We start from the raw sequence: 26,293 nt of genomic DNA on the forward strand, positions 1-26,293 counted from the left end.
TAGCACACAGTTTAAACCTTAATATGTCTAACTTTCAATTATTTAATAAGGTAAAAAGTGACAAATGCATTTTAGAAACTGGAAATAAGAGTTTTCATTTTTAGATTGAGTTGATGTCTTCTTATGAATCAAACGCCCAAATTATGCCAATTCTGCCATTAGATGATACTTTTGATTTCACCGGTTGTAACTTGGGTCTGTTTTTGTAACATGTTTATGTGTGGCATGTTACTGACTAAATAATATATTTTTTGAGCAAGAAATAATGGGCAGATTAATTAATAATAAAAAACAACTATTAGTTGCTGTACTTACAGACTAGACTCTTTTAAATACTCCCCTCGTCATTAAAATCAAAACGGACCACAATAAAACTCATTACCTTGTGAATGGATAAATGACCAGATGGTTCTTGGCTTTACCAATGAGTTGATAAAGCAGCAGTATACTAAATATTGAACTTAATTCGGCCCTGGTTGCTTAAATCATCTCTAATGAATCATGGAATTTTGACTCTATTCCATGACACAACTGTTGGTGCGTTATCTGGTGAGTGTCTTGTGTACCGACTTGATCAGTTGGAAATTTGGGTGGAGCTTGTCTGCACCTGGGATAAAGGTGAGTCCCAGTGTCACCCTGCTGTACCGCGTGATCGCAGAGAGCAAGCGAGGGAGAGAGAGAGCTGTGTGGCAGCCCAGTGCTCGGGGTCCTCTGGCAGTGGTCGTGAACTGCTGTGAATGTTGCTGCTGAAAGCAAGAGAGAAGTGGGAAACTGAAAGGTGCTCTTTGTACGTAGGCCTTGTCGACACACAGTGGTTCAGTCTTTGGTTCAGCTGGGCGCTTTCTCACACTGACAAACGCCTGTGTGATGGAGGCAGGACCGTGCAGCCACTGCTGTAAGTACACTGCAGGCTTTACTCCCAAGGGGAGACCCCAGTGCCTTAAAGAAACAGCAGCATTGAGTGTGTGCCTGCTATCGAGGCTCACTGTAGAAAGTCACTGCCCCCACCTCCATCAATACATTCCCTGCAATGCTGATATAAATAATTTTTTGCATATTTCTGATATACTTTACATCATTTTATTTTAGTGCTCTGTTTCTCTTACTATAGTATATTATCTTAATGTTTTTGTTCTATCAAGGTCATCGTCAGCTCCTAACAGCAACATTATTTAGATTGCAAGTCACATGCACACTCCCATTGTTCCTGACATTTTTCCAGCTCGACCCAGAGTTACAAACTTTATAGCTTGTATTACATTATAGCCCCGCTTCATGTCGTTGATCATTCACTGACATGTTAGAGGAGCCTATGAGATGCACCGTCTGCGAAGCTGGTATTATCAGCTGCAAGTAATAAACCAGTTGGAGGCTCCTCTTTGTTGTAATGGCTATCTTTGACTGTGACAAGTGGCCATTATATTTTCCCAGCGAGGGAGCAGAGCAATAATTGAGCGTTATAGTGTTGAGACTTATTGTACAACATGGTTCCTCCCTGTAGCTCACACAGAGGGAGCTCCTATAGGAGTGTCCATCCAGTGAGACGTACACAGTAACCACAGAGACTAATTGTACATTATGTGCCAGACATGTAGATTCAGAACAGGGACTTATCCTATATTGACACTTTGTTCACAGCAGGGATATCTGATTTGAAAATACCATTGTCTTTTGCAACCCAAATATTCATTGGTTGCCTAGGCGTGTTAGATTTAGCCTGCAACCGTGATTGCTCCGGCTGAAATGTGTTGTGGTCAGAGGCGAACTTTATCTGCCGAGGCTAATTTGGGTTAATTACACAAGTTGGACCATCTACTAAATTTAAGTCTGGGTTGTTGTCAGACTTGTAAATCTGTTCTGCTGATGTCTGTACCTTTCATACCGGAGGATAAGGAAATGGCGTTCTCTTACAGAGATGTCAATTTGGCTCTGTCACTGTGTACATGTTGGTACCCTTTACATTCATGAAGGTTAACAGTCATGCCTTGAACAGCCTGTTGTTTAGATTGTTGTGGAGTTCTGCTCCCAGGTGTTAAAACAATAAAGTGGGCTCTAAGTTAATATAATATATTTAGCTTCCGACAGAATACCAATATCATGTATTTGCCACTTTATGTACGGCGATGGGTTGAATTGCCTCTGGTAGTCTTCTTATTTTCCTCCACCTGAGTCACTGATGTGGAGGTGTTAATTTAAGAGAGATCAGATGAGTGAAGCCACACAGTGCCGGTCAGTCGTGATGCTCAGAAGGAAATCTGAGGTGTATCAAACTCTCTCGTCGGCCTCAACACTGTAGCTTGATAAGCATCTCTTGTTGCAGTCTTTACTCAGCAGGTTACACCAGCTTGCCACAAGGCAGTTGCCGAAGGACTGTGCAGCCACAAGAGCTCCATCAGCATGTTTGGTGAGAGTTGAAGTGACATTTTGATGATATTTAGTTCTTCACTGTTGTGTTTGAGTTCTCCAGAGAGCACGGTGGCTACACAGACTGAATAGATCCTTCCATATCAACAGCAGGGTTTTACCTGGTGGGCCACAATCGACTTTTCAAGTGAATCGTAGGGAGCGGGATAAAACTTGCAGAGTTTACATTTGCTGGAATACTCTTGTAGGTATGACTCTGGATACAAGCATGACTCGGCTACATTAAAGCAGACAAGTCTTTATTCAATCCAATTGATGGTGTAAGTACTGCAGCCAAGGCCAGCACGACTGCAGTAAAGTGTCAGGCTCCTAAAAAGATGGAAAATACACCAGCTCCAAAATCAAAAGGATGTTTTTACCAAGTATGGCTTCAATGTTCAAATGGTGATGACGTGGAAAGGTTAATGGAAGAGACACAATGTTCTCTGCCATTTGTGCAACGGCAGGTAGAACAAATGGTTTTACCAAAAGGTCGGTCCCTTTTATAATCCTCTAGACTTGCAGAATATGGTCATTGCTGTGACCGTGCACCAGCTGTTCTACAGTTAAGTGTCATGACCCAGCAGTCTGAGAAGATGATCAAGTTAAAAAGAAACTTATCTCATAGCTGAAAGTTATTTATATTTAGGTAGTTATCTTTTTTATTTTTTTAATGTCAAGTAATTTTTTCTTTATTGCTTAAATTCTGCAATATAAGCGGCACTGAAATAAGTCCAGTCTAAACGGGTCCACCTAAGGAAATCTGCTGAGTCAGTTGTATATCCAGTAGGTTACTGAAGGAGGACCAGGAGCTACCGGGCTCATGTACAAATGTAGGTTCATGTGTATTCTTCTCCAAAAACCAAGTCTAAGTCTATCTGAGTGGTATTATATAAATGTACTGCAGCATTCAATTAGCATGGTGGTGCAGGTTTACTGACAAAATAAAAAATACGTAATTGAAAGGCTAAATCCACCGTCATGACTGAACAGAGATGTCCGGTTGTAAAATTTGTCACGGAGGATGTTTGTTCTGTCGACTAATATTCCGGGGCAGATTCAGGTCCCAACACGTGTGGATGGATTTGAGAAATTGCCGTTTCCAATCAGTAATGTTACTTCTCTTTTCACATTTTGCGTTTTAAAACCCTGACACAATTAAGAGGATGAGACATTGATCAGAAACACTGGGTTCTGCCCCACGGCGGGCTTCTGGAAAACAGCCAATCAGAAGAAAGTGGGTTTTTAGGAAGTGGGGCCTAAAGGAGCCCACTGCTTATATTGCCTGTTTCAGTTAGAGGCTTAACTGAGGGGTTGTGTAACCCGCAGCTTATTTATATGTTTTAAACTGGGAATCACAAAAAGCTACTTCAGCAGAGTCCCAGATTAAAAAGAAAGAGTTGGGGTTTTTGGGGTTTCAGTAATAATGAACCTTTTCTCACATTTTCTGATTAGGGTGTCTGCCATGTATTTACAATAAACTACACTTCACTTAACTTTCTTTATAGCATCAAAATTGAAGATGTGAACTGGAGCCAAAATAACCAAACCAGAATCAGATGACGGTAATTTAAAAAGGGCTGAAGCCAAATTGACCTCAGGTCTATTTTGAGTTGCTGAGGAAGACAAAATGTCCAGGTTTCAGAATGTAAGAGTCGGAATTAAAGCAGCTTTGTAGCGTGTGAGAAATTAAATGATGCTGCTGGATGACCAACGCCTGACAGGACATGACGTCAGGGCAGCTGGAACTTGAAATAAAACCATCTACCTTTATCACAGCAGACATTTAGCTGTGTGCAGTTAATGTTATTAATGAGGGGTTGCAGGAACCTCACTACTTTGTGCTGAGTGTCACAGACAGAATTAAAAGGAACAAATCAATATAATTCAGCTTTCATTTCAGGGTGTAACAGCCACATCAGATGAATGGTAGCGCATCTAACCCCTAATACACAAACATCCCATATTTTAGCCTTTTAATGGATCAATAGACTCGTACAGATGAAAATTGTCTGCTGTGGCTGTTCTCAACCAATCTTTCATTCCGTTTCTCTTCGAGTTATTTTGCTTCCAAACATTGTTCCTCTTATTTTGTTGTGACACTCTTGATGCTGACAACTAGCATTTAAACAAGATTGTTAAATATAAAACCTAATATATGACATTTAACAATGGATAGTACTTGCTGTTCTACTGTTTAGCGTCTGTACTGTGTCATTACTGTCAGGACCCTACAGAACAGTTTATATTGGGTACCGGCTCACAGTTCAACAAACAAGTGAGTACTCAGAACAATACTTTATATATAAGCTCCACCTCGCTCCTGTATTAGATGACAAGGGAGACGTGCGTCTCGTGTTTATGGAACTTCCCATGACTCTGTTTGTCACTGGCATCATTGTGCTGGTGTGTTTGTCATCCGACTATAGCAACTGAGCTCAGCACATTTGTTGTTTCTCAGCCAGACAAACTTTCACAGATTTGTAAAAACCTGTGAATTTGACTGATGCCTTCAAGATGGCTACTATAGTTTTTGTATTGTTGTCATAAAGTAAATGGGTAAAACCTTCTACACTGATACATTACATTGTCAGAGGCCTTTTCAAGTACGTTTCAATACTTTGTTATTATTATTTACATCAGAATGAGAAGAAATTCAGTTTGTATTTACCGTGCATTACAGCTTTTAGTTCCTCCACAGGTCTGATGATGATACCACAATCGAACCTTTGTGGTGGCCTCTTGTCTGTCGCCATTTTCCAGACATGAGCTCTGAGTCAGACCCGTTCACAACAGGAAAATGTCCGTAACATTCAGGCGAGGGATAGGGTCTGGGTTGGTCATGCAGGAGGTGGGACATTACACAGTGGAAATCATATTTAGTTTTTTGTTCACCAAATTGTCTATTGTTTATTTAATTGTTTATTTAATATTTTATTCCAGTGCGTATTAAAAACGTCCTCAGCATGCCCACTCGCTCCCTGTTAATTGTCGGGACGTTTTCCTGCTGTATCCTCTCGTGGGCTCACTCAAAAAATTTTCAGATACTTTTCCAGGGGGGAAACTCTTTTGAGAATAACTAGAGTAACTGTCTCGGACATTTGCGTTTTTCAAATACAACCCCTCCGGATAGTTTATGGTGAATGTCCAGATTTCAGTGCATGTCTGAAACTATCTGTGGATTCATTCAGTTTTACCACTTTCCACCTTCTGAGTTGGCAATGGAATAAACTTAGGTCAAAGGTCATGATTCTCCAACTCCATTATGTACAGAAGTTACCGCAGAACCTACAACCGATGTCTTCTTCTGTCTAATTCTAGCACTGACTGATCACAGTAGGTTTTCGGAGGCAGCTGACGGGCTCATCTGCGTTCGTTGAATCTGAACTGAAACTGGAGAGGGGCTGGACTCAGGCCAGCTGTTGCTCTCGGACAACGCTCCCTCCTTAACACCATCTCCAGACCTTACACACCTCTGATCATAAAGACGGCTTTGATGGAGAAACGCGTGCACAAGGAGTTCCACCCGTCTCCATTTGTTTCGTTGTCACAGTACACGTCACTAATGCCTAATAGAGATGCACTGTGTTGACATTTGGGTTGGTTCTGTCTCAGATGAGATGAGTCACATTGCCGGTTGCATTTTGTGAAATGGTTTACTGGGAGCCAGGCAAAGGTCAGGGTCTATTCTGGTCCTTGGGCGTATTGCTGGATCTGTTGCCTTGGACATGTCACACATGCACACACATGCACACGCGGAATATCACACTTACTTTAACTAAACGACACGTATCATGAGTGTAGTAAAATATTATAATGAAATTCTATTTAATTTGGCTTGCTACAATTTCATGGCCGCTTCTCACCATACAACAATGTAGATGTTGTATACACGCTTGTGTGTAAAAACAGAATAGAGGAGATCAGAACTTCTCTCTTTCATGTGCTCTCCCACTGAGAGAGCTCATAGTCAAGATTTTTATTCTTACTTATAACCAATACTTGTCATGTAGCACTTTGATCTACATAGTTGCTGCATCATGACAAAAAGAAAAAGGAGCTGGATTGATTTATGTTTATTATATTATTAATGTTATCAGGAAGTCATTTTAGTACTGGGATATTTCTACACCCCTATTAAAAAGCAATCTTTTCACTGCTATAGAGGCTAATCCAATATTTGCCGTTAAGTTGATTTAAATATATATCTTGACACTGAAACGACAATTTCAGTCATCAAAAGCTGACGCATCAGTCATCATCACATTACATACTAGACTTGATGTTTCAGGTGGTAGGTTGTAGGTTGAAACTGATCAGCAATATCACCTTGTTGAAATGTCTTTTTTGTTTTTCATTTTGAATTCAAAGTCAAGGTTTTGACCAGACATTCAATTTGGGCTGTGACTGTGGTTGAGTGTATTTTAATTTCCGCAGTCAAACGATGACATCTTATCATTTATATTTTCCCGTTCTGCTTCGTGGTCATTTTCCCCGGCCAGTCACCAAGGTCAGTTCTGATCTTTCTCAGCTGCGTTGGGGCAGAGATCAGATTTAGATGAGATGACATCATATGCAGGGCTGGTTAATCCCACGAAGAGGACTTTATGTGGTGCCGATGGCTCGCTCCATCCCCGCAAGTCTAGGGAGGCTGCCACAGGTTGAAATACACAAACCACCTAATCCACGATGACATAATCACATATTTGTACAAGCTTCAAGTGTTTAACTCTAAGCAGGGCCCTTGAAATGGCATGTAATGTTTCATCTCACACCACCACCAGCGACAGGATTTGATCTTGCTGGAGCAGTATTTGCTGGTTGCGCTTTCATCAACAACAAATCTGTTAGCCTTTTAGCTGTGAGCAGAAGATAGTTAAGTCTGTTATCACTGTTTCTGTGTCCCTCTTGTTCAATCGTCCCTGCAGTGTTTGTCATGATTTGATCGAGGAGGCGGCCAATAATGGCGGATACAGAAATTGTCAGATCTGTTTGGCCTTTGTGCAGTGGGAACGATGGCTCGATGTTTTTTGATGAGGTGTTTCATGTTTATCACCATTTAGTTTTTCAAGTTCAACCTTTCATTTTACCAGAGGCTGCTTTACAAAGTTTGGGAAATAAAAATGAAACAAACAATAGTAGAAATGCCCGGGATGATGAAACTAGTGGTTGAAACCCTTTTGTAACTTAAAAATCTCAGATGTGTTGTCAAACAAAGTGCACAGACTTCATGGGAAACAAACTGGAATCACAGACTTGGATCATTCAATTCAGCTCAGAACATGAAGACATAACTGTTGTATAATGCTACAGAACACATCACAATACACAAATTAAGATTCGCTAGTGTCATGGCAGTACCTGATATAGGTTGATTAAATATTTCTAAACTGGATAAGCTAGAGAGAAGCTCAACCAATCCACTATAACTTGACTTTATTAGCTCTCGTGAAGCTGTAATCGGAATTAAGATTTCCCACTCTGCACACCTCTTCTTGTTGGTTTCACCGCTGTACAAGGGCAGTTTCGTTTCAGACCCATTGATCATCAAGATTAAACAGAGACAGCTGCAGTGTGGAACAGCTGAGGTGGAGAGGTTCCAGTGGCAGCAGGTCAGACAGGAGAGGGCCCTTCTAGCCCCTGGGTCAGCTGTCCTGGACACAGGCCTGCACACTTTGCAAAAAAAGCTGTTCTCTGCATGACACCACACAGGGGAAACCACAACGTCCCCTCCACTTCTTTTATTTCCTAAAAACAAGATGATATTCTGAAACCTGACTCCTGAGGCCGAGGGCCAGGTAATGGTAGCAATGTAGAAAAAGCTGTTTCACTTCCTTTTCATCTGTAAAATGTTGCTGCGCTCTCTTCCTGAACAGGTTGTAATGATTTGTAGATATAAAGGAGGTGAAAGGTGTAGTTTATTTGGTAGAAATAGTCTAAATATACTTAAAATGCTATTCCCTTGTAGCATATTGCTTCTGCACGAGCAGCCTATGCCAGGGACGGCCCACTCATTCTAAACATGTCAGCCCAGAGAGCAGATCAGTGAGTATCTGATGAGAAGTAGCTGAGAAAAATTCTTGTCATGTACAAAGATGTTACATCAGACATTTGCAGCTTGGCCCTGGTCGTTTACACAGGCATAGCTCAGTCCATCTGCTGGGAAAAGAGATGTCTCTTAAGTACGTAAAGCTGCCATAAGCCTCTGTTTCCTATTGTAAGCTGTTTTAAAGGGTCCTGCGGGTTGTGCCATCTGCTTTGACTCATTATTTATATATTTTATATTTTCTTCCCTCCCCTCTCCTCCCTGACATGGCCTGACTTGTGAGAGACGTGCTCACGGTCCGTGTTCAAGTGGGAGATGCATGACACCACAGCAGTTTCCCACTCCGCCTCTCAGACTCGTCACGTGTCCTCCTCCCACCGACTTCCACTCCTCTTTGCCGCCTCCTCTCCCTCACTCAGTTGCTGCCTCCTCACATACTCCCTCCTTACTTCTCTGGCAAGCGTCCTTGTTGGAATCTTATTGGAGCATGACGCTGAAATAATTTTTTCCATAGATTGAAGAAAAACATGTTTGCATGAGTGTGAGATCATCATAGTTTTTTTTGTGGGGATGTTTTGAAGTCTCTTTAATTCTCTCCATTTTCCACTTTGCATCATCATAATCCAGTCATTTTATTATGTGGCTGCTTTTTTGTCGTTTTGTTTACAAACAAAATCAAACTGTCACAATATATAGTTCCTACAGTGTTTGACAGAACCTCAGCATTATTCATAAGAAAAAACGTAAACAAATCCAACCAGGAGCTTATATTTTCAGCCGTGTTTTTGAGAACACGGCTGTTCTCAAAAACAAGACTACAAGGAAAACTTTAGAACCGATTTCCTTGAACCTTTATTGGAGAGGTGGGGCATGACGCAAGGAGGAACCCATTTAATTTGGAGTGGATCCTGTTAAACAGGCAGACCCAGGAATCTTTCCTCTTTCTTTAACGTTGCATTTAATGGGGCGTTAGCTTCGGTCAAGGAATAGCTTCTCCAAGCTTCCTTTTAGTTTTACTATGTTTAAGTGATCTTTTGATTACGATTTACTCTGATACCTGGTCTTTGGATATCAGCACATGCCATGTACCAATCCAATACGAGTGTATTTAACAAAACGCCAACTTGAATAACATGAACTATAACAGTTTTATGCTACTGACCCTGTATGGAAGTGAATATTGCTGTCATTAGATCAGAAAGTCGCAATTTTATCCCGCAGAAGCCTGACTCGGTCATTCTATCAGTATCTGAGGCATTTCCAATATTTGTATCAGAACATCTGTACTGTGATCCAGTCTTGATTCTGTTTTAGAAACATTTCCTTGGATAGTCTAGAGCTGCTCTCACATTCTGATGTTTTCATTGTCTGCAGTGTTGTGGTGTTGGCATTGCAGATTAGCAGTAGATTAATACATCACAGCAAAGTATAAGAGGACTGCATTGTGGCCAGACTCCTGAGTCCATCATACAGTCAGAACACAGCAGATGGTTGTGTAACACTGAAAATCACTGGCCGGTGTGAAAATTAAGAGATGCTGATACTTTCTGAGTTCTTTCTTTATTGAATCAATAATTCTATTGACTCAGTTGGCTGTTATTGTTTCGTAGAAGGCAGACAGGATGAAATGAGGATTGTCTGCGGATTAAAATCCAGAGCTGTGTGAGGGATATTTTGTCAAAGAGATGCAGTAACGCAAAGGTGGTAAATAATTTTGTTTACCACGTCTGCTAAACCATCTTCTGATAAGGTTCTGATCTAAAACCACAGAAAACACTGTATCCGACCGAGAACGGTCATCGTAAAAGGATGGAAAGTCCCTCTGTGTGGAACATGGCTCATACTGTGTGTGTTCACTCCTACACACTCACAGGGCACCAGCACTGAAAGCAATCCTGATTTGATAAAGGCCTAATGGAGTGAATGTGGGAGCTTAACAGCCTTTCGGCTATCAGTTTATGTAATTTAAAATAGAAGTGCTTTGGAATCAGATGCACATGGGAAACAGCTTTTAAGATTAAATCTTACTTCAAGCACCTCTGGAGAAGTTGCTATGCTAAATTAAGTTTGAGGCATTTTTGTATATATAGCGGTAAGTGTAATACACACTCGCAATTAATTTTTCATGAGTTGGGCTGAAACTAGCTTGTGTGTGTGTCGTCGTTTTACTTTTGAAATGTCACCTCATTTACATTTGACTGACGACGAATGATGCGTGTGGCTGCTTCACGATGTCGGACATGGTGCTTAACCCTCTGAAAGTGGAAGTCCCCCTTGGACTCTAACTGCCCACGGGAGATTGTTTTGCATGATCCTGTTCAAATCGATCTAGATCATTAAACCATAATAGGTAGAGCATTCACTCATTCAGTAGAAAACCAGGCCTGTGGTGGAAAAAAATTTCATAACAGAAGTAGCAGAAAAAAATGCACATTAGCCCAAAAATATCTTATGGGATGTTTAGAATTGATTATACATATCATATAAATATTTTTTTATATGTATCTTTGGGATCAATAGTTTAATGCAAGTTTAATGCAAATAGAAGATGCTCCAAGAAATGACATCACAGAAAGCAATAACACCAATGTCCTATTACAGAGATCTGGGTTGAGAGACGGGATAATGTCCATTTTTCATTGGTTGGCCGTGTGTGTGAAAAGGTGTCTGACACTGTACATACTCGCACTGTAGATTAAGGCTTTAACACAGTCTATGGAACAGCTATTGAAGATTAAGGGAAGGATTTAAGTGGGTGTGTTTGTGACCTCCTCTTCATGTTTGTCCATAATGCCCTTGTCATCATGAGAGTTGGGCTAATCAGATTACATTTAGGTTGTAAAGCTGAAGCTAGCAATAAAATGAACAATATGTCCTGGTGGGTTGATTATCAGCCATGTCATCACCAACGCCTGCTGTTCACCGGCTGGAGCTGCTCTTTATCCCATCACATCCCACACGTCTGACCCGAGACTTATGTTCTGCAAGGCAGGAAAATAGGGGAAACATTCTACTGTAGGTATTTAAGTTAATTGCAGGCCGGGGGAATCGTAGTGTTGCGTGTGTGCAAGGTTGTCAATCACAAACCACTTTCTTCCCTTAGGGTAAAACTCTTTACACATTGGTGCAGACTTAATGCTAACTGTTTACATTTTCCATTAATAAAGAAATGTAAAGTATTTTTTTAATAGATGAATCCATCTGTTCATCTGACCCTTTTCTGCTGTTTTTCTACCTCCTACCTCGTGTTTAATGGTTAATAGTTTAATACTGCTTATTCTGCAATCATGTGAATAGTTATCATTATATTTGAAATTATATACTAAATGCATTAAATATGTGCAAAAAATATCAATGAAAACCAGACCTACATACTTTGACCAGTGTAACTGTGGAATTGCATTTTTATAGCTTTGCCTTTAGAATTATTTTACTGCAGAAACGTTGTAAAGAATGTTGACGTTGTGCATTAACTGTTTTTTTCTTTTTATCTTGTCTCTTTCAGGAGCCTATAAAGTCGAGGGCGCCACAGCTCCATTTGGAGTATAGATTTTACAAACAGTTGGGAAACTCAGGTAAGAGGAATTGCAGCTGTAGATTATGAGTCACTGACAAACAGCAATGTAATCTTTTTCGCATGATTGGTTGTGCTGATGTTAAAGAGGGCAATAATATTATCCTCACTGTGATTTTAATGTTGGTTTTAGTCAGTTAAACTGGCTGAAGAGGGGGGGATCTATTTCCCAGCCTGTGTAAGATTCAGCAGGTTGCAGTGGCAGTGTATATATTTTACTTGTGAGGTTACTGGTTCTGTTTTTCAAGGCATACTGGCTGCAAAGACATTACTTTTTATACAGACAAGTGCTTAAATGGGAGACAGAGGATGACAAAGATTTAATCCCTAAAAAACATTTACCCTGTTATGGAGGTGGCTAAGTCAGTTGATTTTACTTGGCTGAGTGGATTTTTTTTTAATACCTCACCATTAGCGAAAGCCGTTGCCACAGGCATTATACTTTTGGGTTGCTCAACCATTTGATTCTCATGAAAGTAATTGTCATCAGGGATTCCTTGAGGAGGTTTTTCCAAATTGACACAATATTTAATTTCATGTTTACATACATGTTCTGCAATTTATTTGTTGTGCAGGTATTGATTTTGTTGTAATAGATTTGTTATGCTTTTTGTGTAGTCCTCAAAATAGAATGGATCATACCTGTAGATAATTCAACTCTGCATTGCAGTGTTATGCCTCTTTTTTGAAGAATCAATCTGGAAAATGTAAATGTTGTTACAAATGAAAACTGCCAGCTGGTGGATCGAAAACAAACCTGGAGAAGAAAGGATACATTTTTAAATGTGTTTGCACAAGTGTTGACAGGTAACATCAGGCAGCAGAGAAATGATAACAACTGTAATTTATGTATGTTTGTTTGCAACCTCTCTCCTAAAACCACCTCCACAGTTCCCAGAGTAGTCACTCTCCCTCAGTACTGCCCAGAACATCCACATGTGTTACGATGCATTACTGTGGCTCCGGGGCAGCAGAATCCCTGATCTGGCCCGGCTGATCAGCTAGTTACGGAGGAGGAGAGAGGTGGAAAGAGTCAGATAGTTACAAGGAACTGGGAGTTGAATTGTTTCACATCACTTCCTGGTTTGCCGTCTGTTTGAAAAGGCTCACCTGTCATGTCCGTGCAAGTGTTTGTAGATGCAAAGTGTTGGTTTGGCAAGCTTACAACACCCACGCTCAGCCGTTTATTCCGACTCATGTGCAAACGTTACTTTGTCAAACTGACTAAAGCAAAAAGTACAGTCTGGTTCTGTTCTTTGTGCAACAACCACATCCACATGTCCAAATCAGTTATTCTTCAATTCAGTCCTTTACGGTCAAATAATTCCAGGCATCAATCCCCAGCTTAGATGACATGATTTACCCTAACTACAGATCAAACTACCAGTTAATGAGTTTAAGTGTATATATGGTAGTATGTCTGTACCATGTTTGAAACTGTTCAGTGTCTTTGAGCAGTGTGGGCATGTTGCAATCAAGGATCTTGGTTTGTCAGACCTATCTGGTCAGACTGGCCATTTTACTGTCCCTAGCTAGCTAGTAGAACTCAACACAACCGTGGTATTCTCTGCTTATGCTCTCTGCGTTCCTGCAGTCCTCAGCAGGCAGTCAGACCTCTGCTTAACACCTGGCCTCTGTTTGCAGTGTAATCACAACAAGCCTGCACCTTTGCCTTTTTCATAATGTTTCATCTGTAGCCTGTGTATTTACTGTATTTCTGCTAGGTTCTCTCTATCTGCTGGAAATGGCCTCATCATGTTGTTACAGTGATCCACTCGTGTGTCTGTAGTGGTCTGATTATGTGACACATCCTTGTGCCAGCCCTCCACTGCTGATAAGGAGGTGGGGCAATGGGGCAGTCCTTGACTATTTATAGATGTCCCTCTTCAAGCAATTGGGCCGTTATGGTGTCTCTAATTGGAGAGCTTCCCTGGCCACAGTACCCTCTGCCTCCCTGGTTGACTTTGTGCTGCCTGCGGGGGGTGCAGGGAAACACTCCAACATGCATTGCTGACAGGGTGTGGCTTATTTTCCTCTACACTGAACTTGTTTTAATCTGATCTGCCTGATCTGTAAGCGTATCTTACACAATGCATCCCACCACACATTCAAAAACCCAACTGTCACTGTAATTGTAATCTCCTGCGATTACTTTGATTACATTAGAGGAGTCCTCCAGTCCAGGCTTGCCTCTCTCTGCCTTTGGTTGTTTCCTCCATTGTATTAAATATGTTCTTATCATCCTCTCTTCCATTTAGTCACTAGTGGCCTTCAGCTTCCCTGTCATTGACCGAGGTCGAGTGGTTGTACCGTATGTATGTGACAGAATGAGAGACAGGCAGTAGCAGTGCACTAGGAGAACAAAGCAATCTGTTGTGTAGATGATCTACAAGATTGACATGAGCCACTTTAGTCATGTAGGCATATCTTCTGTGTAAAACATTATAAATATGAAAATATCATTCAGGAGCAGATAAATAATTAACTATGGTATGTAGTGTTATCTTTACATGTACACACAGTATATGGTTTTCTACTGTGAATCCTTTGAATCTATAGTAAATCTGCACAACCTGTGTCACAGTTATTACATTTAATTTTAGTCTACATTAGATTTGTTGAGACTTGTTGAGGCTACATTGACCTATGTCCAATATGCTTTTGTATTTCTGTCTTACAAAAATGAAAGGATAAAGGTAATACACGTCCATTTTATTTTTGTTGAGGCCTTAAAAACCATTTAACTTTGGAAGAGCTGGTCAGATTTCACTTATTTTGATCATCTGAAAATAAAAACATTCAACAGGAAGTGTGACGTCTACACATAGTGAAGGACACAATAAATGACAGGTTACTCCCTCTGTTTTTATAGCATTTCACTGCCCTCAATTTTGTAAATCAAAAATAAACATCCTACATTTTCAAAAGTAAAATAATCTACAATGGATTCAGATAAGTGAGTCATTTTGATGTAAATATTTTAGACGTGTATTGGCAGGGCCAGAAAGGGAATTGTTTTCAGTAACTTAATAAACTATTATTTATTGCATGCACAATCTGGCCGAGAGGCCTTGTCTCCTGCAGATAATTTGCCACTTCATCATGATATGACAGGATAGCTCACTTGACTGTATAGCTTTAGAGGAATCAAGGCAATAGATTAAATCTACTTATGTTGTCAACTTGGCTAAATGGAGACATGTGACCCTGTTAGTCCTGCATAACCCAGGAGCCTCAAATATGTCACGCCCAGGAGGAGCTTATCTCCACACTGTTAATTCTCTCTTGTCCTGAACACATCCCAGCTGCTGGGAATACTGCCTCTCCAAAATGTTGTGAAAACTCATAATAGACCTGACATTTTAGAGATGGCAAAGCAGGGCTTTCTTTCAAAACCACTCTGTGGGATCTTGGTCAGGGGTAGAGCTTCAGATCTATCCTCCTACACAACTTAGCCCATGCGATCATGCATTCATGATGCATAGATGTTTGAGTAATTACTGTTGCATTCATTTACAAAGAATTTTCCTCAATGTTATTATTCAGCGATGGATTCCAGCATGACTGTGAATATTCATGAGCTACATCAAGGCTTGTGATTGCATGACATGATGAACCAGTGACACAGGATCTATGTTGATCATTTTATTTCATGCAAATCATGGAGTCTTAACCACGACATGTGGATCATTTTAATGAGAACTGTTCATGTGGTTACTCTAGGTTAGATTGATGAGATCATTTTAACAGCTAACCGCTGACGTGCCTTTAGAGCCCACACATAAGACATAATGCAGCATTAACCCTATCTGGGCTTTACTCTGGCAGCCAACCTAGGTAGATTATGTCCAGTACTCACATAAAGGATTCAGTGTAATAAAGCCTATTAGGTCAACAGTTGAACATTACATAAACCATTGTGCTGCTTGATGGAGAATGACAAACACTCTCATGACTAATCTTAAATACAAAGCAACAAGACTAAAAATCTTAACTTAACCTACTTTACACTAGTTTGTACACATGCATGAATATAGAAAGTGCTGTGTAGCATCAGAAAAAACAGAACTGCCCCAGGATGTTCTGAAATCGGACAAATGGTTGCACGACTGAATTCCTGCAGATTGGAGGTTAAAAGCTAAGCTAACCCTAGTATTTGGTGGAATTAGTAATGCATCTATTATGAACAACAGTTTTTTTTATTTATTCCTGATGAGCAGTCAACCCTGTGGCTTCTTGTGGCGTTGTTGTGCTTATATGAGCTATGATGCATTTGTAGCTCCAGGTTCAGTCTGTGCAAGCCCGAGCACTGATCACATTTCAGCCTTGTGAGAACATCTCCAGAGCACTGGGCCTAATGGAAGTTACTTCTCCTCCTCAATGCCCTCCATACCATCATCTAAATCTTTAATACACATTCCCTCTCCTCTCCTCTCCTCTCCTCTCCTCTCCTCTCCTCTCCTCTCCTCTCCTCTATGGCCCTTAATGCAGACATTTCATTGTATGGCCACATTGTCTTCAGTTGCCATGATGCAGCTTCTCCTCGTATACTGTGACGCCCGAGAGGGCCCGCCTGCTGAAACAATAGGTTTGATTGTCTCAAATGCTCAGTACAGTGGGGGTCAGGATATAATTTATGTTGGCCAGCAGTGAAAGCATTTCCTCAGCTATAAGATGTGTTTTATGACTGATTTTATTAGAGCCCAATCCATGTATCAGTTAGGATAAATGTCTTAAATAAATATAATAACTATTCATTATTGGCCAATATTATCACCTATGAGAGTTGATTTGAGTTTGCTGAAATGATTTGGTTGGCATTAAGTTTGTGGAAAGAACACAACTGTTGTCTGATCAACTGTCTGTTTTGGTAGTTTTGGCTGAGTAAGTAAAAGTTGATCAATTCTTCCAAAGCCAATAGCTATAATGGGCGAGCTGTGTCCCAGTATCAGACCAAAATCCCCCCCAGAATGTGCTCTGGGCGTTTTCTTTTTTCCCACCAGTCATTTCTAGACTGGTGCTTACAGCTTCAGTAAAGCACCAGTCTTTACAGATGAAAGATGATAATACACAGTCACACTATGCTCCCCGCTTGTGATGACTATGCTTTGAATGCCCTCTAGATTTGGGCCAAGCTTTGATGAGTCAGCCTCCCAGTGATCTCTTGTCACTGCCTCATCTGTCATTGGCATCATTACCAGGACAGTCCTCGACACCGAAGTTCAGATGGGTGTGTCTTGTTGCCCTGTGAGAGCAACGCTAAGAGTGATCGGGTAAATTAAATTGTTAACTTCCCGTCTCCTGTTTAGCAGCTGATACACACCCAATCCAAACAGAATACTATAGAGCACATAGCGCTCCAAGGTTTTACCTATTGTCAAAACTAATTTAGCTTGTTTTTATTTTAAACATGTTTGCCCATCTCTCAGTTCTTCATTCTGTGTTTCACTCTCTGAGACTCTCCTCCTGTCTGTGTCACTGTCTTTTTCTCTCTGCTCACACACCACGTCAGTGCTGCCACCACAGCAGGCGCAGCAGTACTGATGTGGTAATCCTATGGTTAGTTGGGTTTCAGGGACATGGCTGCCTTGTAGACAGTCCTACGCCTTTGGCAGCACAGAATGGTTCCACGGTCCCAGAATGACTGCCGGATGAGAGAAGCAACTCATCACGGACAGCCTGACCCAGATCTCTGTGAACCTGGGGACCAGAAGGTCGTTCATTTATGTTTGATTGTGTCAGAAGTGAAAGGCTGTTCAACTTCTCTGACAGTGGAATCTGAAATGAATGCATGTCCAGGCTTCCATTTCCTCTGAGTTTCCTTTGGGAAGGGCCGACAGAAATGCCAGTCAAATGAATCATGGCTTTGCGTCTATGTAGCATTATTTTACTTTGGTTCCTAGTAAGATAATACAAGATAAAACATGATGCTGCTGCGTCAGACCCCAGCAGCTTGTTTTATTGCTAGGAGACAGAAATACATTAGATCACAATGAGACAGCTTTTTTGTGGTTTTATCCAACTTTAGTTATTTTTATTGATTGAATGATTCAGTATCAGTCTTTTTGCATTCGTGCCTTTTGTTAATAAGTCGTAGTTAGTTGGTGCATGGTTGTTGAGCAAGATGTTTGTGGGGAACTTGGGCTCATAAACAATGACGTGAATAATTACAGTCCACTTGGTCTAATGACTCAGCTAACTAGCTTACCTTGCCTATCTCTAAGCTGAGTTACGTATTGCAGCCATTAGATAGGAAACACACTCTGAACTCTGAATTTAGTTTGCGTTGGTTGAAGAGATTATCTTCATATACGAGGGCGTGGAAGTCAAACAACTGCTCGGTCTGTTCCTACCCAATAGAAAAAAGATGGCAGCTGCCTGTCCTTGAAGCATCTGCCACCGTCAGTCAATCGGTGGCTTCTTTACTTATTGATGAAACTCCTGTAAGAGGTGAAGGTTTTTTCATGTTCTTGCTCAGGTGTTTTACTCGTGTAGAACAAAAAAACATGAGGTTTCGTGTTTTAGTCCTGTTCATCCTTGGTCCACATTTTTATAACCAGGAAATGTGTTTATGATTCAGACGATGATGTGAACTCTACATAATTTTATAGTCAAAGAAACAACAGTGATGCGTATTAAATTAATGTTTAAGACGTGCAAGCGCTTCACGTTCATCTAATGTAACTGAATCATCAAAAATCGAATCCGATCAAATTCAAATGAATTCATTTTAGATTTTGTGAATTGAAACCAGGTTAAATCAGTGAGAGTGCTTTTTAATATTAAGAAGTTGTATTTTTCAGAGCTGATTTACATGAAGATAAGCTTTAAATATTTCTATTGCGAATTCAGAAACATTCTAGTGTGTGGCTTATTGCTGCATTAGAGGAACATGCGGCCGTGTTTTGTTGCACCTCTGTCCACTATCATTGCATTAGTCATTTTAAACATTCTTCAGAAGTCAGACACACAGCCAAGAAGTGGGTGTGGAGGTTTAAGACTCTTTCCAGTTTGTGATCTTGTGTCATTCACGTTTAACTAATGTTTTTTTTAAGACACCTTGTTTCTGACAAACCTGTTGAGGGAAGCAAACTGAAATGTAATGTGTCACATCTGCTGCAGAGTGAGGGACCAGACTCCTGTGTTTCTTATCAGACACCAGGGCTATGATTCAGCTCAGCAAATGCACCTTGCCCCCAAGTTTCCACTAATATCGTATGTGGCAATACTAAGACATTATAAATAAATATAATAACAGTGATCTTATTTGGTTCATATGTTTTAGAGATGAACAGAAGAAAAAGCAGCTTGTGTGTCAAATTGCAATGAAGACCACACCTCAAAATAGTCGTAGCATATTCCTGGTTCAATTTCAACTTTAAAATGTTGTGCACTTGATTCAATCGGTAGTTATTTGATTCAGTAAAAGGCATTGGTAAACAATAAAGTTGTAGTTATCAATGTATTTAGATTTGACAATTTCTCTAACGTTGTTTGTGTTTGTGTGTCTCCACAGAGGGAATCCCTCAGGTGTATTACTTTGGTCCTTGTGGGAAATACAACGCCATGGTGCTGGAGCTGCTCGGACCCAGTCTAGAGGACCTGTTCGACCTCTGCGACCGCACCTTCTCCCTCAAGACCGTCCTCATGATAGCCATACAGCTGGTGAGGCCTGGAGGAGGGTGAAGGCAAACTTACCTGTAGTTTCAGCTGGCATGTGTGATTTGAACCTGCACAGGAACTGTAGTACAACTTAGAATCTTTGAGTAGAGGAAGGAATGTTCAAGCAAGGAGGAAATTGGTGTGATTGGGGATTTACCTGAAAACACAATGTAAAAAAGCTGTCACGAATTGTTTTAGGTGTAACCTCAGGTAAAATCTTACTGACAATTTGATATTTTATCCCCCTGTAATCTGAATACCTGCTTTTTTTTCAATAACTGCCTGGATGACTGAGTTATTGAAATGACCACAGGCTAATCTTTACTGTTTCTTTGCTCGTGCAGATAACACGGATGGAGTTTGTCCACACCAAGAGTCTGATATACAGAGATGTGAAGCCAGAGAACTTCCTGGTTGGGCGGCCGGGAAGCAAACGGCAGCACACCATTCACATCATCGACTTTGGTCTGGCCAAAGAGTACATAGACCCTGAGACCAAAAAACACATCCCCTACCGGGAGCACAAGAGTCTGACCGGGACGGCACGCTACATGAGCATCAACACACACCTGGGGAAAGGTGAGAGTCTCAGGAAGCCTTTCTCATCCCCCTATCATGTCTCTGATGTATAACTTGTATTACACCTTACTGGTTTTCATCTGTAACAGTGGGCTCCAACCATGTGCCATAGAGAGACTTCAGTCTCCACAATGTAAATTCAACCAATCCCCTCAGGCAGTGATTTCCATGATTAGTTCCTCCCTTCTAGTTAAATAAGTGCTAATGAGTGGGTGGAGTGTTTGTTTGGAATGACAACCTGCAGACTGTTTGTGCTCTTTGACACGTGATGCGGCCACACCTGCTCTACGGCTGAACCATTTGGATAATTGTACAATTGTGCTCTCTTTTCCACTGCCCAGTTACCTGTTTCCCTTCTCAGCTACTTATAAGATTCATTTGTTTGTGGGCTAATTTACAATCTTCTTCTGTTTCTTCCAGAGCAAAGCAGAAGGGATGATTTGGAGGCGCTGGGTCACATGTTTATGTACTTCCTCCGAGGTAGCCTCCCGTGGCAGGGCCTCAAGGTACTGTAGTTTGTTTTGTTACATCCACACGTTGACAAATAATGATTTACATCAGAATGCTTTTATCATTGTAATGCTTAGTTTAGAGCTAGGCCCTTTTCTCTCTCCAGAACATTTTGTCTTTCGTAGTTATTTGCATGACTGTAGGGACAGAGAGCCTCGTGTTTACAGCACCATGCTACATTTCAAGGTGATAACTTTTCAACGCCCCTCCCCCCCCCCCCCCCCCACGGATGTCCATGTTCGTAAAGTCTTCTTTTACTAATATCAGTAGTAAAAGAAGACTTGTATAGTAATTCGATTTTAGTTTTCGTTTATAATATAAGCATTAGACAATATATGGTAAGATACAAATAAGAGAACGTGGGTGCCACCACTGGTACACAAAAAATAACTAGATAGGTTTCATGTCTCTAATAATATGAAACAGATGTTGGTGCCTGAACAGCTTGTAACTGCAGTACCACAGACTGTTGGGGCAACTATTGTTGACATTCCTAATTTTCTTTCCACTCACATCATAGCCACTTGCCAACTAGCCTGCCATATGTCATTGAATCCAATTATTTGCATTATGTAATATGTTTTTGATCATGAAATATGTTCTTCACCTCTCCTCTGCTTGCTAGGACAGCTGGTGGCTTTAAACACAGACTTGAGTTTTAAGTGGCAAAACTGGGTTCTATTATTTATGCCTCAACAAACTTTGTCCCTTTCAACCACTCAGAATCAATACTTCTCAGTGGCCACGATATAACTGTAGATAATGTTGTCTTCCTTCTGTAGATCAGGGCTACACATTAGTTGTGTTTAAGTTGAAATAACGGTATCCGCTAGCGGTGGTAACAGTCACGCACCAGGTGCTACAAAACAAACCCACCTCCACACTTCCAATGTGTCTTTGAACAGTTTACTGAGAAATAACTAAAACACTGTCTTGATCACATGTTCCAGGATGACAGAATGAATGTGTTTTCTTCATTTTGAAAGAATATAAAAGGTGTACAGAGAATAGACGAGGAGACAAGGCACCTCATTCTGAACATTTGTTATGTGGGAGGAAGCTCTTGCTGGATGAATGTGAGAGATGCATGAATGTGGGGGATGTTGGGTGGCATAGGCCAAAACAACAACAGAATACAATGAAGGACCGGAGACCAGATATTTATTAAACCCTGGAAGGAACATTTTCAGTGGTTAGTGTTGGTAAGGGTGTAGCATAAGAGAAATTATGATTCGTCTGGTCTAATGAATCCAGCTTAGATGTTGATAATGCTTGGTTCAATCTGAACAATACAAGACAACAACCCTTGCGGACATGGCGACAGGAGACATGTTCTGCTCATATTAAGATTCATCATCAAATCACTTCAAAATGTTTACATGCTCTAATGCTCAGAAAACACATCACTTTTCACAAGGCGTGTTTTCTTTCTTTACCATGGACTTTGGGCTTTTTAAGCATCATTTGTCTCTAAGTACATTCAGCAATCACACAGTCAGTCTGTTCACAACTAGAGCTTGACAAGGCTGGAGAACCCATGGGTTTAAAAACACCTCAGCTACAGGTCCTTTTCTAAGTCGTTGCCAAAGCTTGTGGCATAATTGTTGTGGCAAAGTGCCACGGCGGACAAAGCTGGTTTTCAGCTTCACAAGGCTCCAGTTCATCTGTGTGACGTTGACTCAAGAATTCAGAAACCAATAAAAGGATTTGCGTGTGTGCAACTCAAGTACACGCTGTAACCTTTGATAATTATACTTAGTCATTTATTCCACATCCAGCTTCTGTAAACATTGTGTAATATTTGTATTTCTTCCTCCAGGCGGACACTTTGAAGGAGCGGTATCAGAAAATCGGAGACACCAAACGAGCGACGCCAATTGAAGTGCTTTGTGAAAGCTTCCCCGGTGAGTGGAACCAACTGGTTTCCTTTTCACCTGCATTAATGAATGGCTCATTGGAATTCCAGTTTTCCCGCATTTGACGTCATGTCGTTTTGTTACAGAAGAGATGGCCACCTACCTGCGCTACGTGAGGAGGCTGGACTTCTTCGAGAAGCCTGATTACGACTACTTGAGAAAGCTCTTCACCGATCTGTTCGACAGGAACAACTACGTCTTTGACTACGAGTACGACTGGGTCGGCAAATCACTTGTGAGTGCCTCTTGGTGAATCCTCTCGTCCTCTTCCTGGTCTCCTTCTGAAATCGTTTGATTGGACCATGACTGCACTTGATTCATTGCTCTTTCATCAGATCATAACCGACTGTTTTTGCAACCACAAAGATATTCTCTTATTTTGTGGAATTCAACGCTGTATTAGTTTTGACACCGCCGTCTTTCCGTCATTTCAGCCCACACCGATAGGCCCCATCCCCAGTGACACGCCCCTGCAGCCCAGCAGAGACAAAGCACAACAGCAGACCAAAAACCAGGTGAGGTCATCATCAGCATCGATAACACAGCAAACACCACACCCGTTCACCAGCGTGTCAGTCTGACAGACCGACCAAACCCCGTCATTCAAGTTCCCTTGCCAGGCTCCACTATCAGCTGTGAGCGACCTCCTGGACAAAATGGCCGCCTTTCAGATCCAGTTCTCCCTCATTCCTGTTCCTTTTCTATCTGCCTGGCTGTGAAGTCATCTTTCTCTCGAAGTCTTTGACAGACAATAAGACTTAAAGTGGCTTCAGTAGTTAGTAGCTGACGTGCACAAGTCCCGAGGCAGAGCTTGAGCTACTGCTGTGGAACAAAGCACTGGTTGGGCTTCAATTAATTCACACCTTAACACCTTGTCACTCTAAGCTCCAGTCATTGCATGCACGAGTTGAAAATGCAAATAGCATTGTTCATACCAGTAATGACAGTCATGCTTAGTGTGTGACAAAATGTACAGTTGATTATTTTTTTTTATTGGCATGCTATCCGAGCCTTGGGTTAGTTTTAAGAGGGTAATAATTCAAGAGTTTTATTATTCTAAAACGACAATGAAATCACTTGACGGACAGAAATCAGGGTCCAAGTCCCGCTGTGATGAGTGGATGGTTCCCGTTCAGCCACACAGGGAGTGAAGGAGGTTTTATGACTTATTACTGTGGACTCTCGCCTCTTTTTACTGCTCTCTATCGGGATGGGCAAAGATCTCTGTACCAGGCTTATTGACTGTAAAACAACAACCTCCAACAACAGCCTGGTCACAACACTTTACCATATCTAACCAAAAAACGAATATCTGCACTGAGAGAGTATCTGTCACATATATGAAGTTATACATGTTTATGTCTGCAATTAATAATAATGTAAAATCATACTGTAAATTTGAAGTTTTGTAAAACTAGGTCATTCATTATAGCCCTATTTTATATTCATCTATCGAAATCAGAAACATGCAAATCCTTATCTGGATCTGCAGCACATTTGACTTATTAATTGATGTGGGCACTTTATACATTTCAGATTTGTTGATAAAGAAATCCGCATTATATCTGAGAAATTTACCCAAAAAGTTTGGTGGGGGGTGCAGGCGCAGGCAGTGCAGGCAGACAAAATAAGCGGATATGCTACCTGATCTGGATCCGCACCAGAATGTAACGGGTTCTTCCCCGACCCTCACTGCACCCCTCCACACCTGGTTCCATAGACTTTGTATTGAATATGCAGTGCTAGCTGAGGGGATCAAGGCTGTTTTCTTTTACTCCTGCATGACCTTACTAGTGTGTTGATCTGTGCTTCACATAAATATATTTGCTTCCCTCTATTTCTCTTATTAACATAGTTTGTCTTAACAAGCCTGCTTCTGCTTGGAAGATGTCTTCTATAATTTTTTTTTTTTTTACTCACTTTCCCTCCACACCTCTCCCCCCTCCCGCCACATTGCCTCACCCCTCGCCCCCCTGACCCCTCAACCCCTCAACCCCTCTCCTCTTCCCTCCTTTCCCCCCTCTCACCACGCTGCCACCACCTGCCTCCACCCTTTTTTTGCTCTTTGCGTCAAGTCTCCCGAGCCCAAAGGAAGTGAGTCTCAGCCCACTCCCGTGACCAATAAGGAGACTCTGGGGTCGCACCTCACAGCTGAGCGGCTGGGGGGCTCTGTTCAGGTACTGCTGCTGCTGCGACTGCTGCTGCTCATATGGCTAATGCATGAAACCACATAGTTCTGTATGTGTATCCCACCCCCGTCCTCCCTCACTGGCTTCCCACTGCCTGCCCCGTCAGGTGCTTTGTCTCAACTCCTGCCTGCATGAAACTCCTTGAATCCCAGTGTGTCAGTGCTCCGCCTGTTCTCTTAACTCTCATTCACCTCATGTGCTGTGGGCTGCTCACAGGGAAAATTACATCAAGCAGCAACTGCAATGCAAACCCCATGAAACACAGATCATTACAAAACGCTAGTTTATGTCTATAGTTTGTTTCGCCAACACAGTCGTTTACCTTTTTGTTTCAGCCCAGACTCATAAACTAAACTGTATTTCCCCCTTTATACATTTAGACAAAACAAAAAAAACATGTCTGTAGCAGGGATTCAGTGCCTTCTATAGTAATAGTGGTACTACTGTGCCACCTACTGTCTGGTGACAGAATTGCAGCTTTTAAAGGAAAGGTTCAGATTTACTCTACAGTATTCAAATACTGTGTTAAATATTATTTGCTGTTAGGATTCCTATTCAAAAATCAGTTTTCAATACATACACATGCAACTAGTGTAAGTGTTGAATCCCCTCAGTTTTTCCAGATGTAATTTTTACATAATTCGATGCCTCAGTGCTTCTGAAGTCCCCCAAAATTCCAGGTGGCTTTGCTCTCACTTTCTGTCCAATTCATCTGAAACCAGCTCCAGGTCTGGAGACTGTGCTGCTCCTCCCTCACGTGAAGCCCCTCTCCGGTTCTTCTATTATAATAATAAACAGTGCTTCTCCTTTGAGTCTTTCGATGCCTAATTTTCTTACATTGCTGTAAGAAAGCTGTAAGTTAATAAATGTAGTGACCTTAACTGTTTTAGGGTCAGTTTACAGCCGACCTCTGGACCTCGAGGGGAAGTTAGTTAAGGACTGTGCATTTTGTCCAAACCCTTTCACTGGTAGCACGTTTTCGAAGGACTCATGATAGCAGTTCAAACAGGATGAAGGATTATAGCCGGTAAAACCTGACGTAAAAAATGTGGACCTGTCCTTTAAATATCTGAGGTTGCTTTAGTTGGGGCAATCCAGGTTCAAGGTTTAACCGCTGTGCGTCTCTGACAGATGATAATCAAGGTTACATATTTTTATATGAATCTGCAACTCCACCCTGCTCCCAGTGGCTTTAAGTCTGTGTGTGTGTGTCAGCAGTTTTGTTTCCTTTTGTCCTCGTGCAGGTGATGAGCTCAACGAATGGCGAGCTGAACACTGACGACGCCACAGCTGTACACTCCAACGCTCCCATCACCGCCCCCACCGAGGTCGAGGTGGCTGACGAAACCAAGTACGAAACAGCCGTCCAGATGCACAGAGAACATCTGTTAGCTCTAGCGTTGGGACTCGTTTG

General features: G+C 41.4%; 1 protein-coding gene across 6 annotated transcripts in view; it reads left to right on the forward strand.

Moving 5' to 3' along the window:
* The window catches only part of csnk1g2b (casein kinase 1, gamma 2b), a 33,972-nt gene that overhangs the window by 5,751 nt on the left and 1,928 nt on the right, over positions 1 to 26,293 (forward strand). For 3 of the 6 annotated variants that reach the window (XM_062395429.1, XM_062395430.1, XM_062395431.1), the window contains exons 3-11: positions 11,955 to 12,024; positions 19,540 to 19,688; positions 20,030 to 20,264; positions 20,685 to 20,770; positions 22,594 to 22,678; positions 22,777 to 22,925; positions 23,125 to 23,205; positions 24,766 to 24,867; positions 26,124 to 26,230. In XM_062395429.1, coding sequence (XP_062251413.1) covers positions 11,955 to 12,024; positions 19,540 to 19,688; positions 20,030 to 20,264; positions 20,685 to 20,770; positions 22,594 to 22,678; positions 22,777 to 22,925; positions 23,125 to 23,205; positions 24,766 to 24,867; positions 26,124 to 26,230 — 1,064 coding nt within the window. The remainder of the gene's footprint in view (positions 1 to 11,954; positions 12,025 to 19,539; positions 19,689 to 20,029; positions 20,265 to 20,684; positions 20,771 to 22,593; positions 22,679 to 22,776; positions 22,926 to 23,124; positions 23,206 to 24,765; positions 24,868 to 26,123; positions 26,231 to 26,293) is intronic. The other 3 variants (XM_062395433.1, XM_062395434.1, XM_062395435.1) reach the window with 3 other exon arrangements.

Source organism: Platichthys flesus, chromosome 9 (genome assembly GCF_949316205.1).
Source record: "Platichthys flesus chromosome 9, fPlaFle2.1, whole genome shotgun sequence".
Taxonomy (NCBI): Eukaryota; Metazoa; Chordata; class Actinopteri; order Pleuronectiformes; family Pleuronectidae; genus Platichthys; species Platichthys flesus.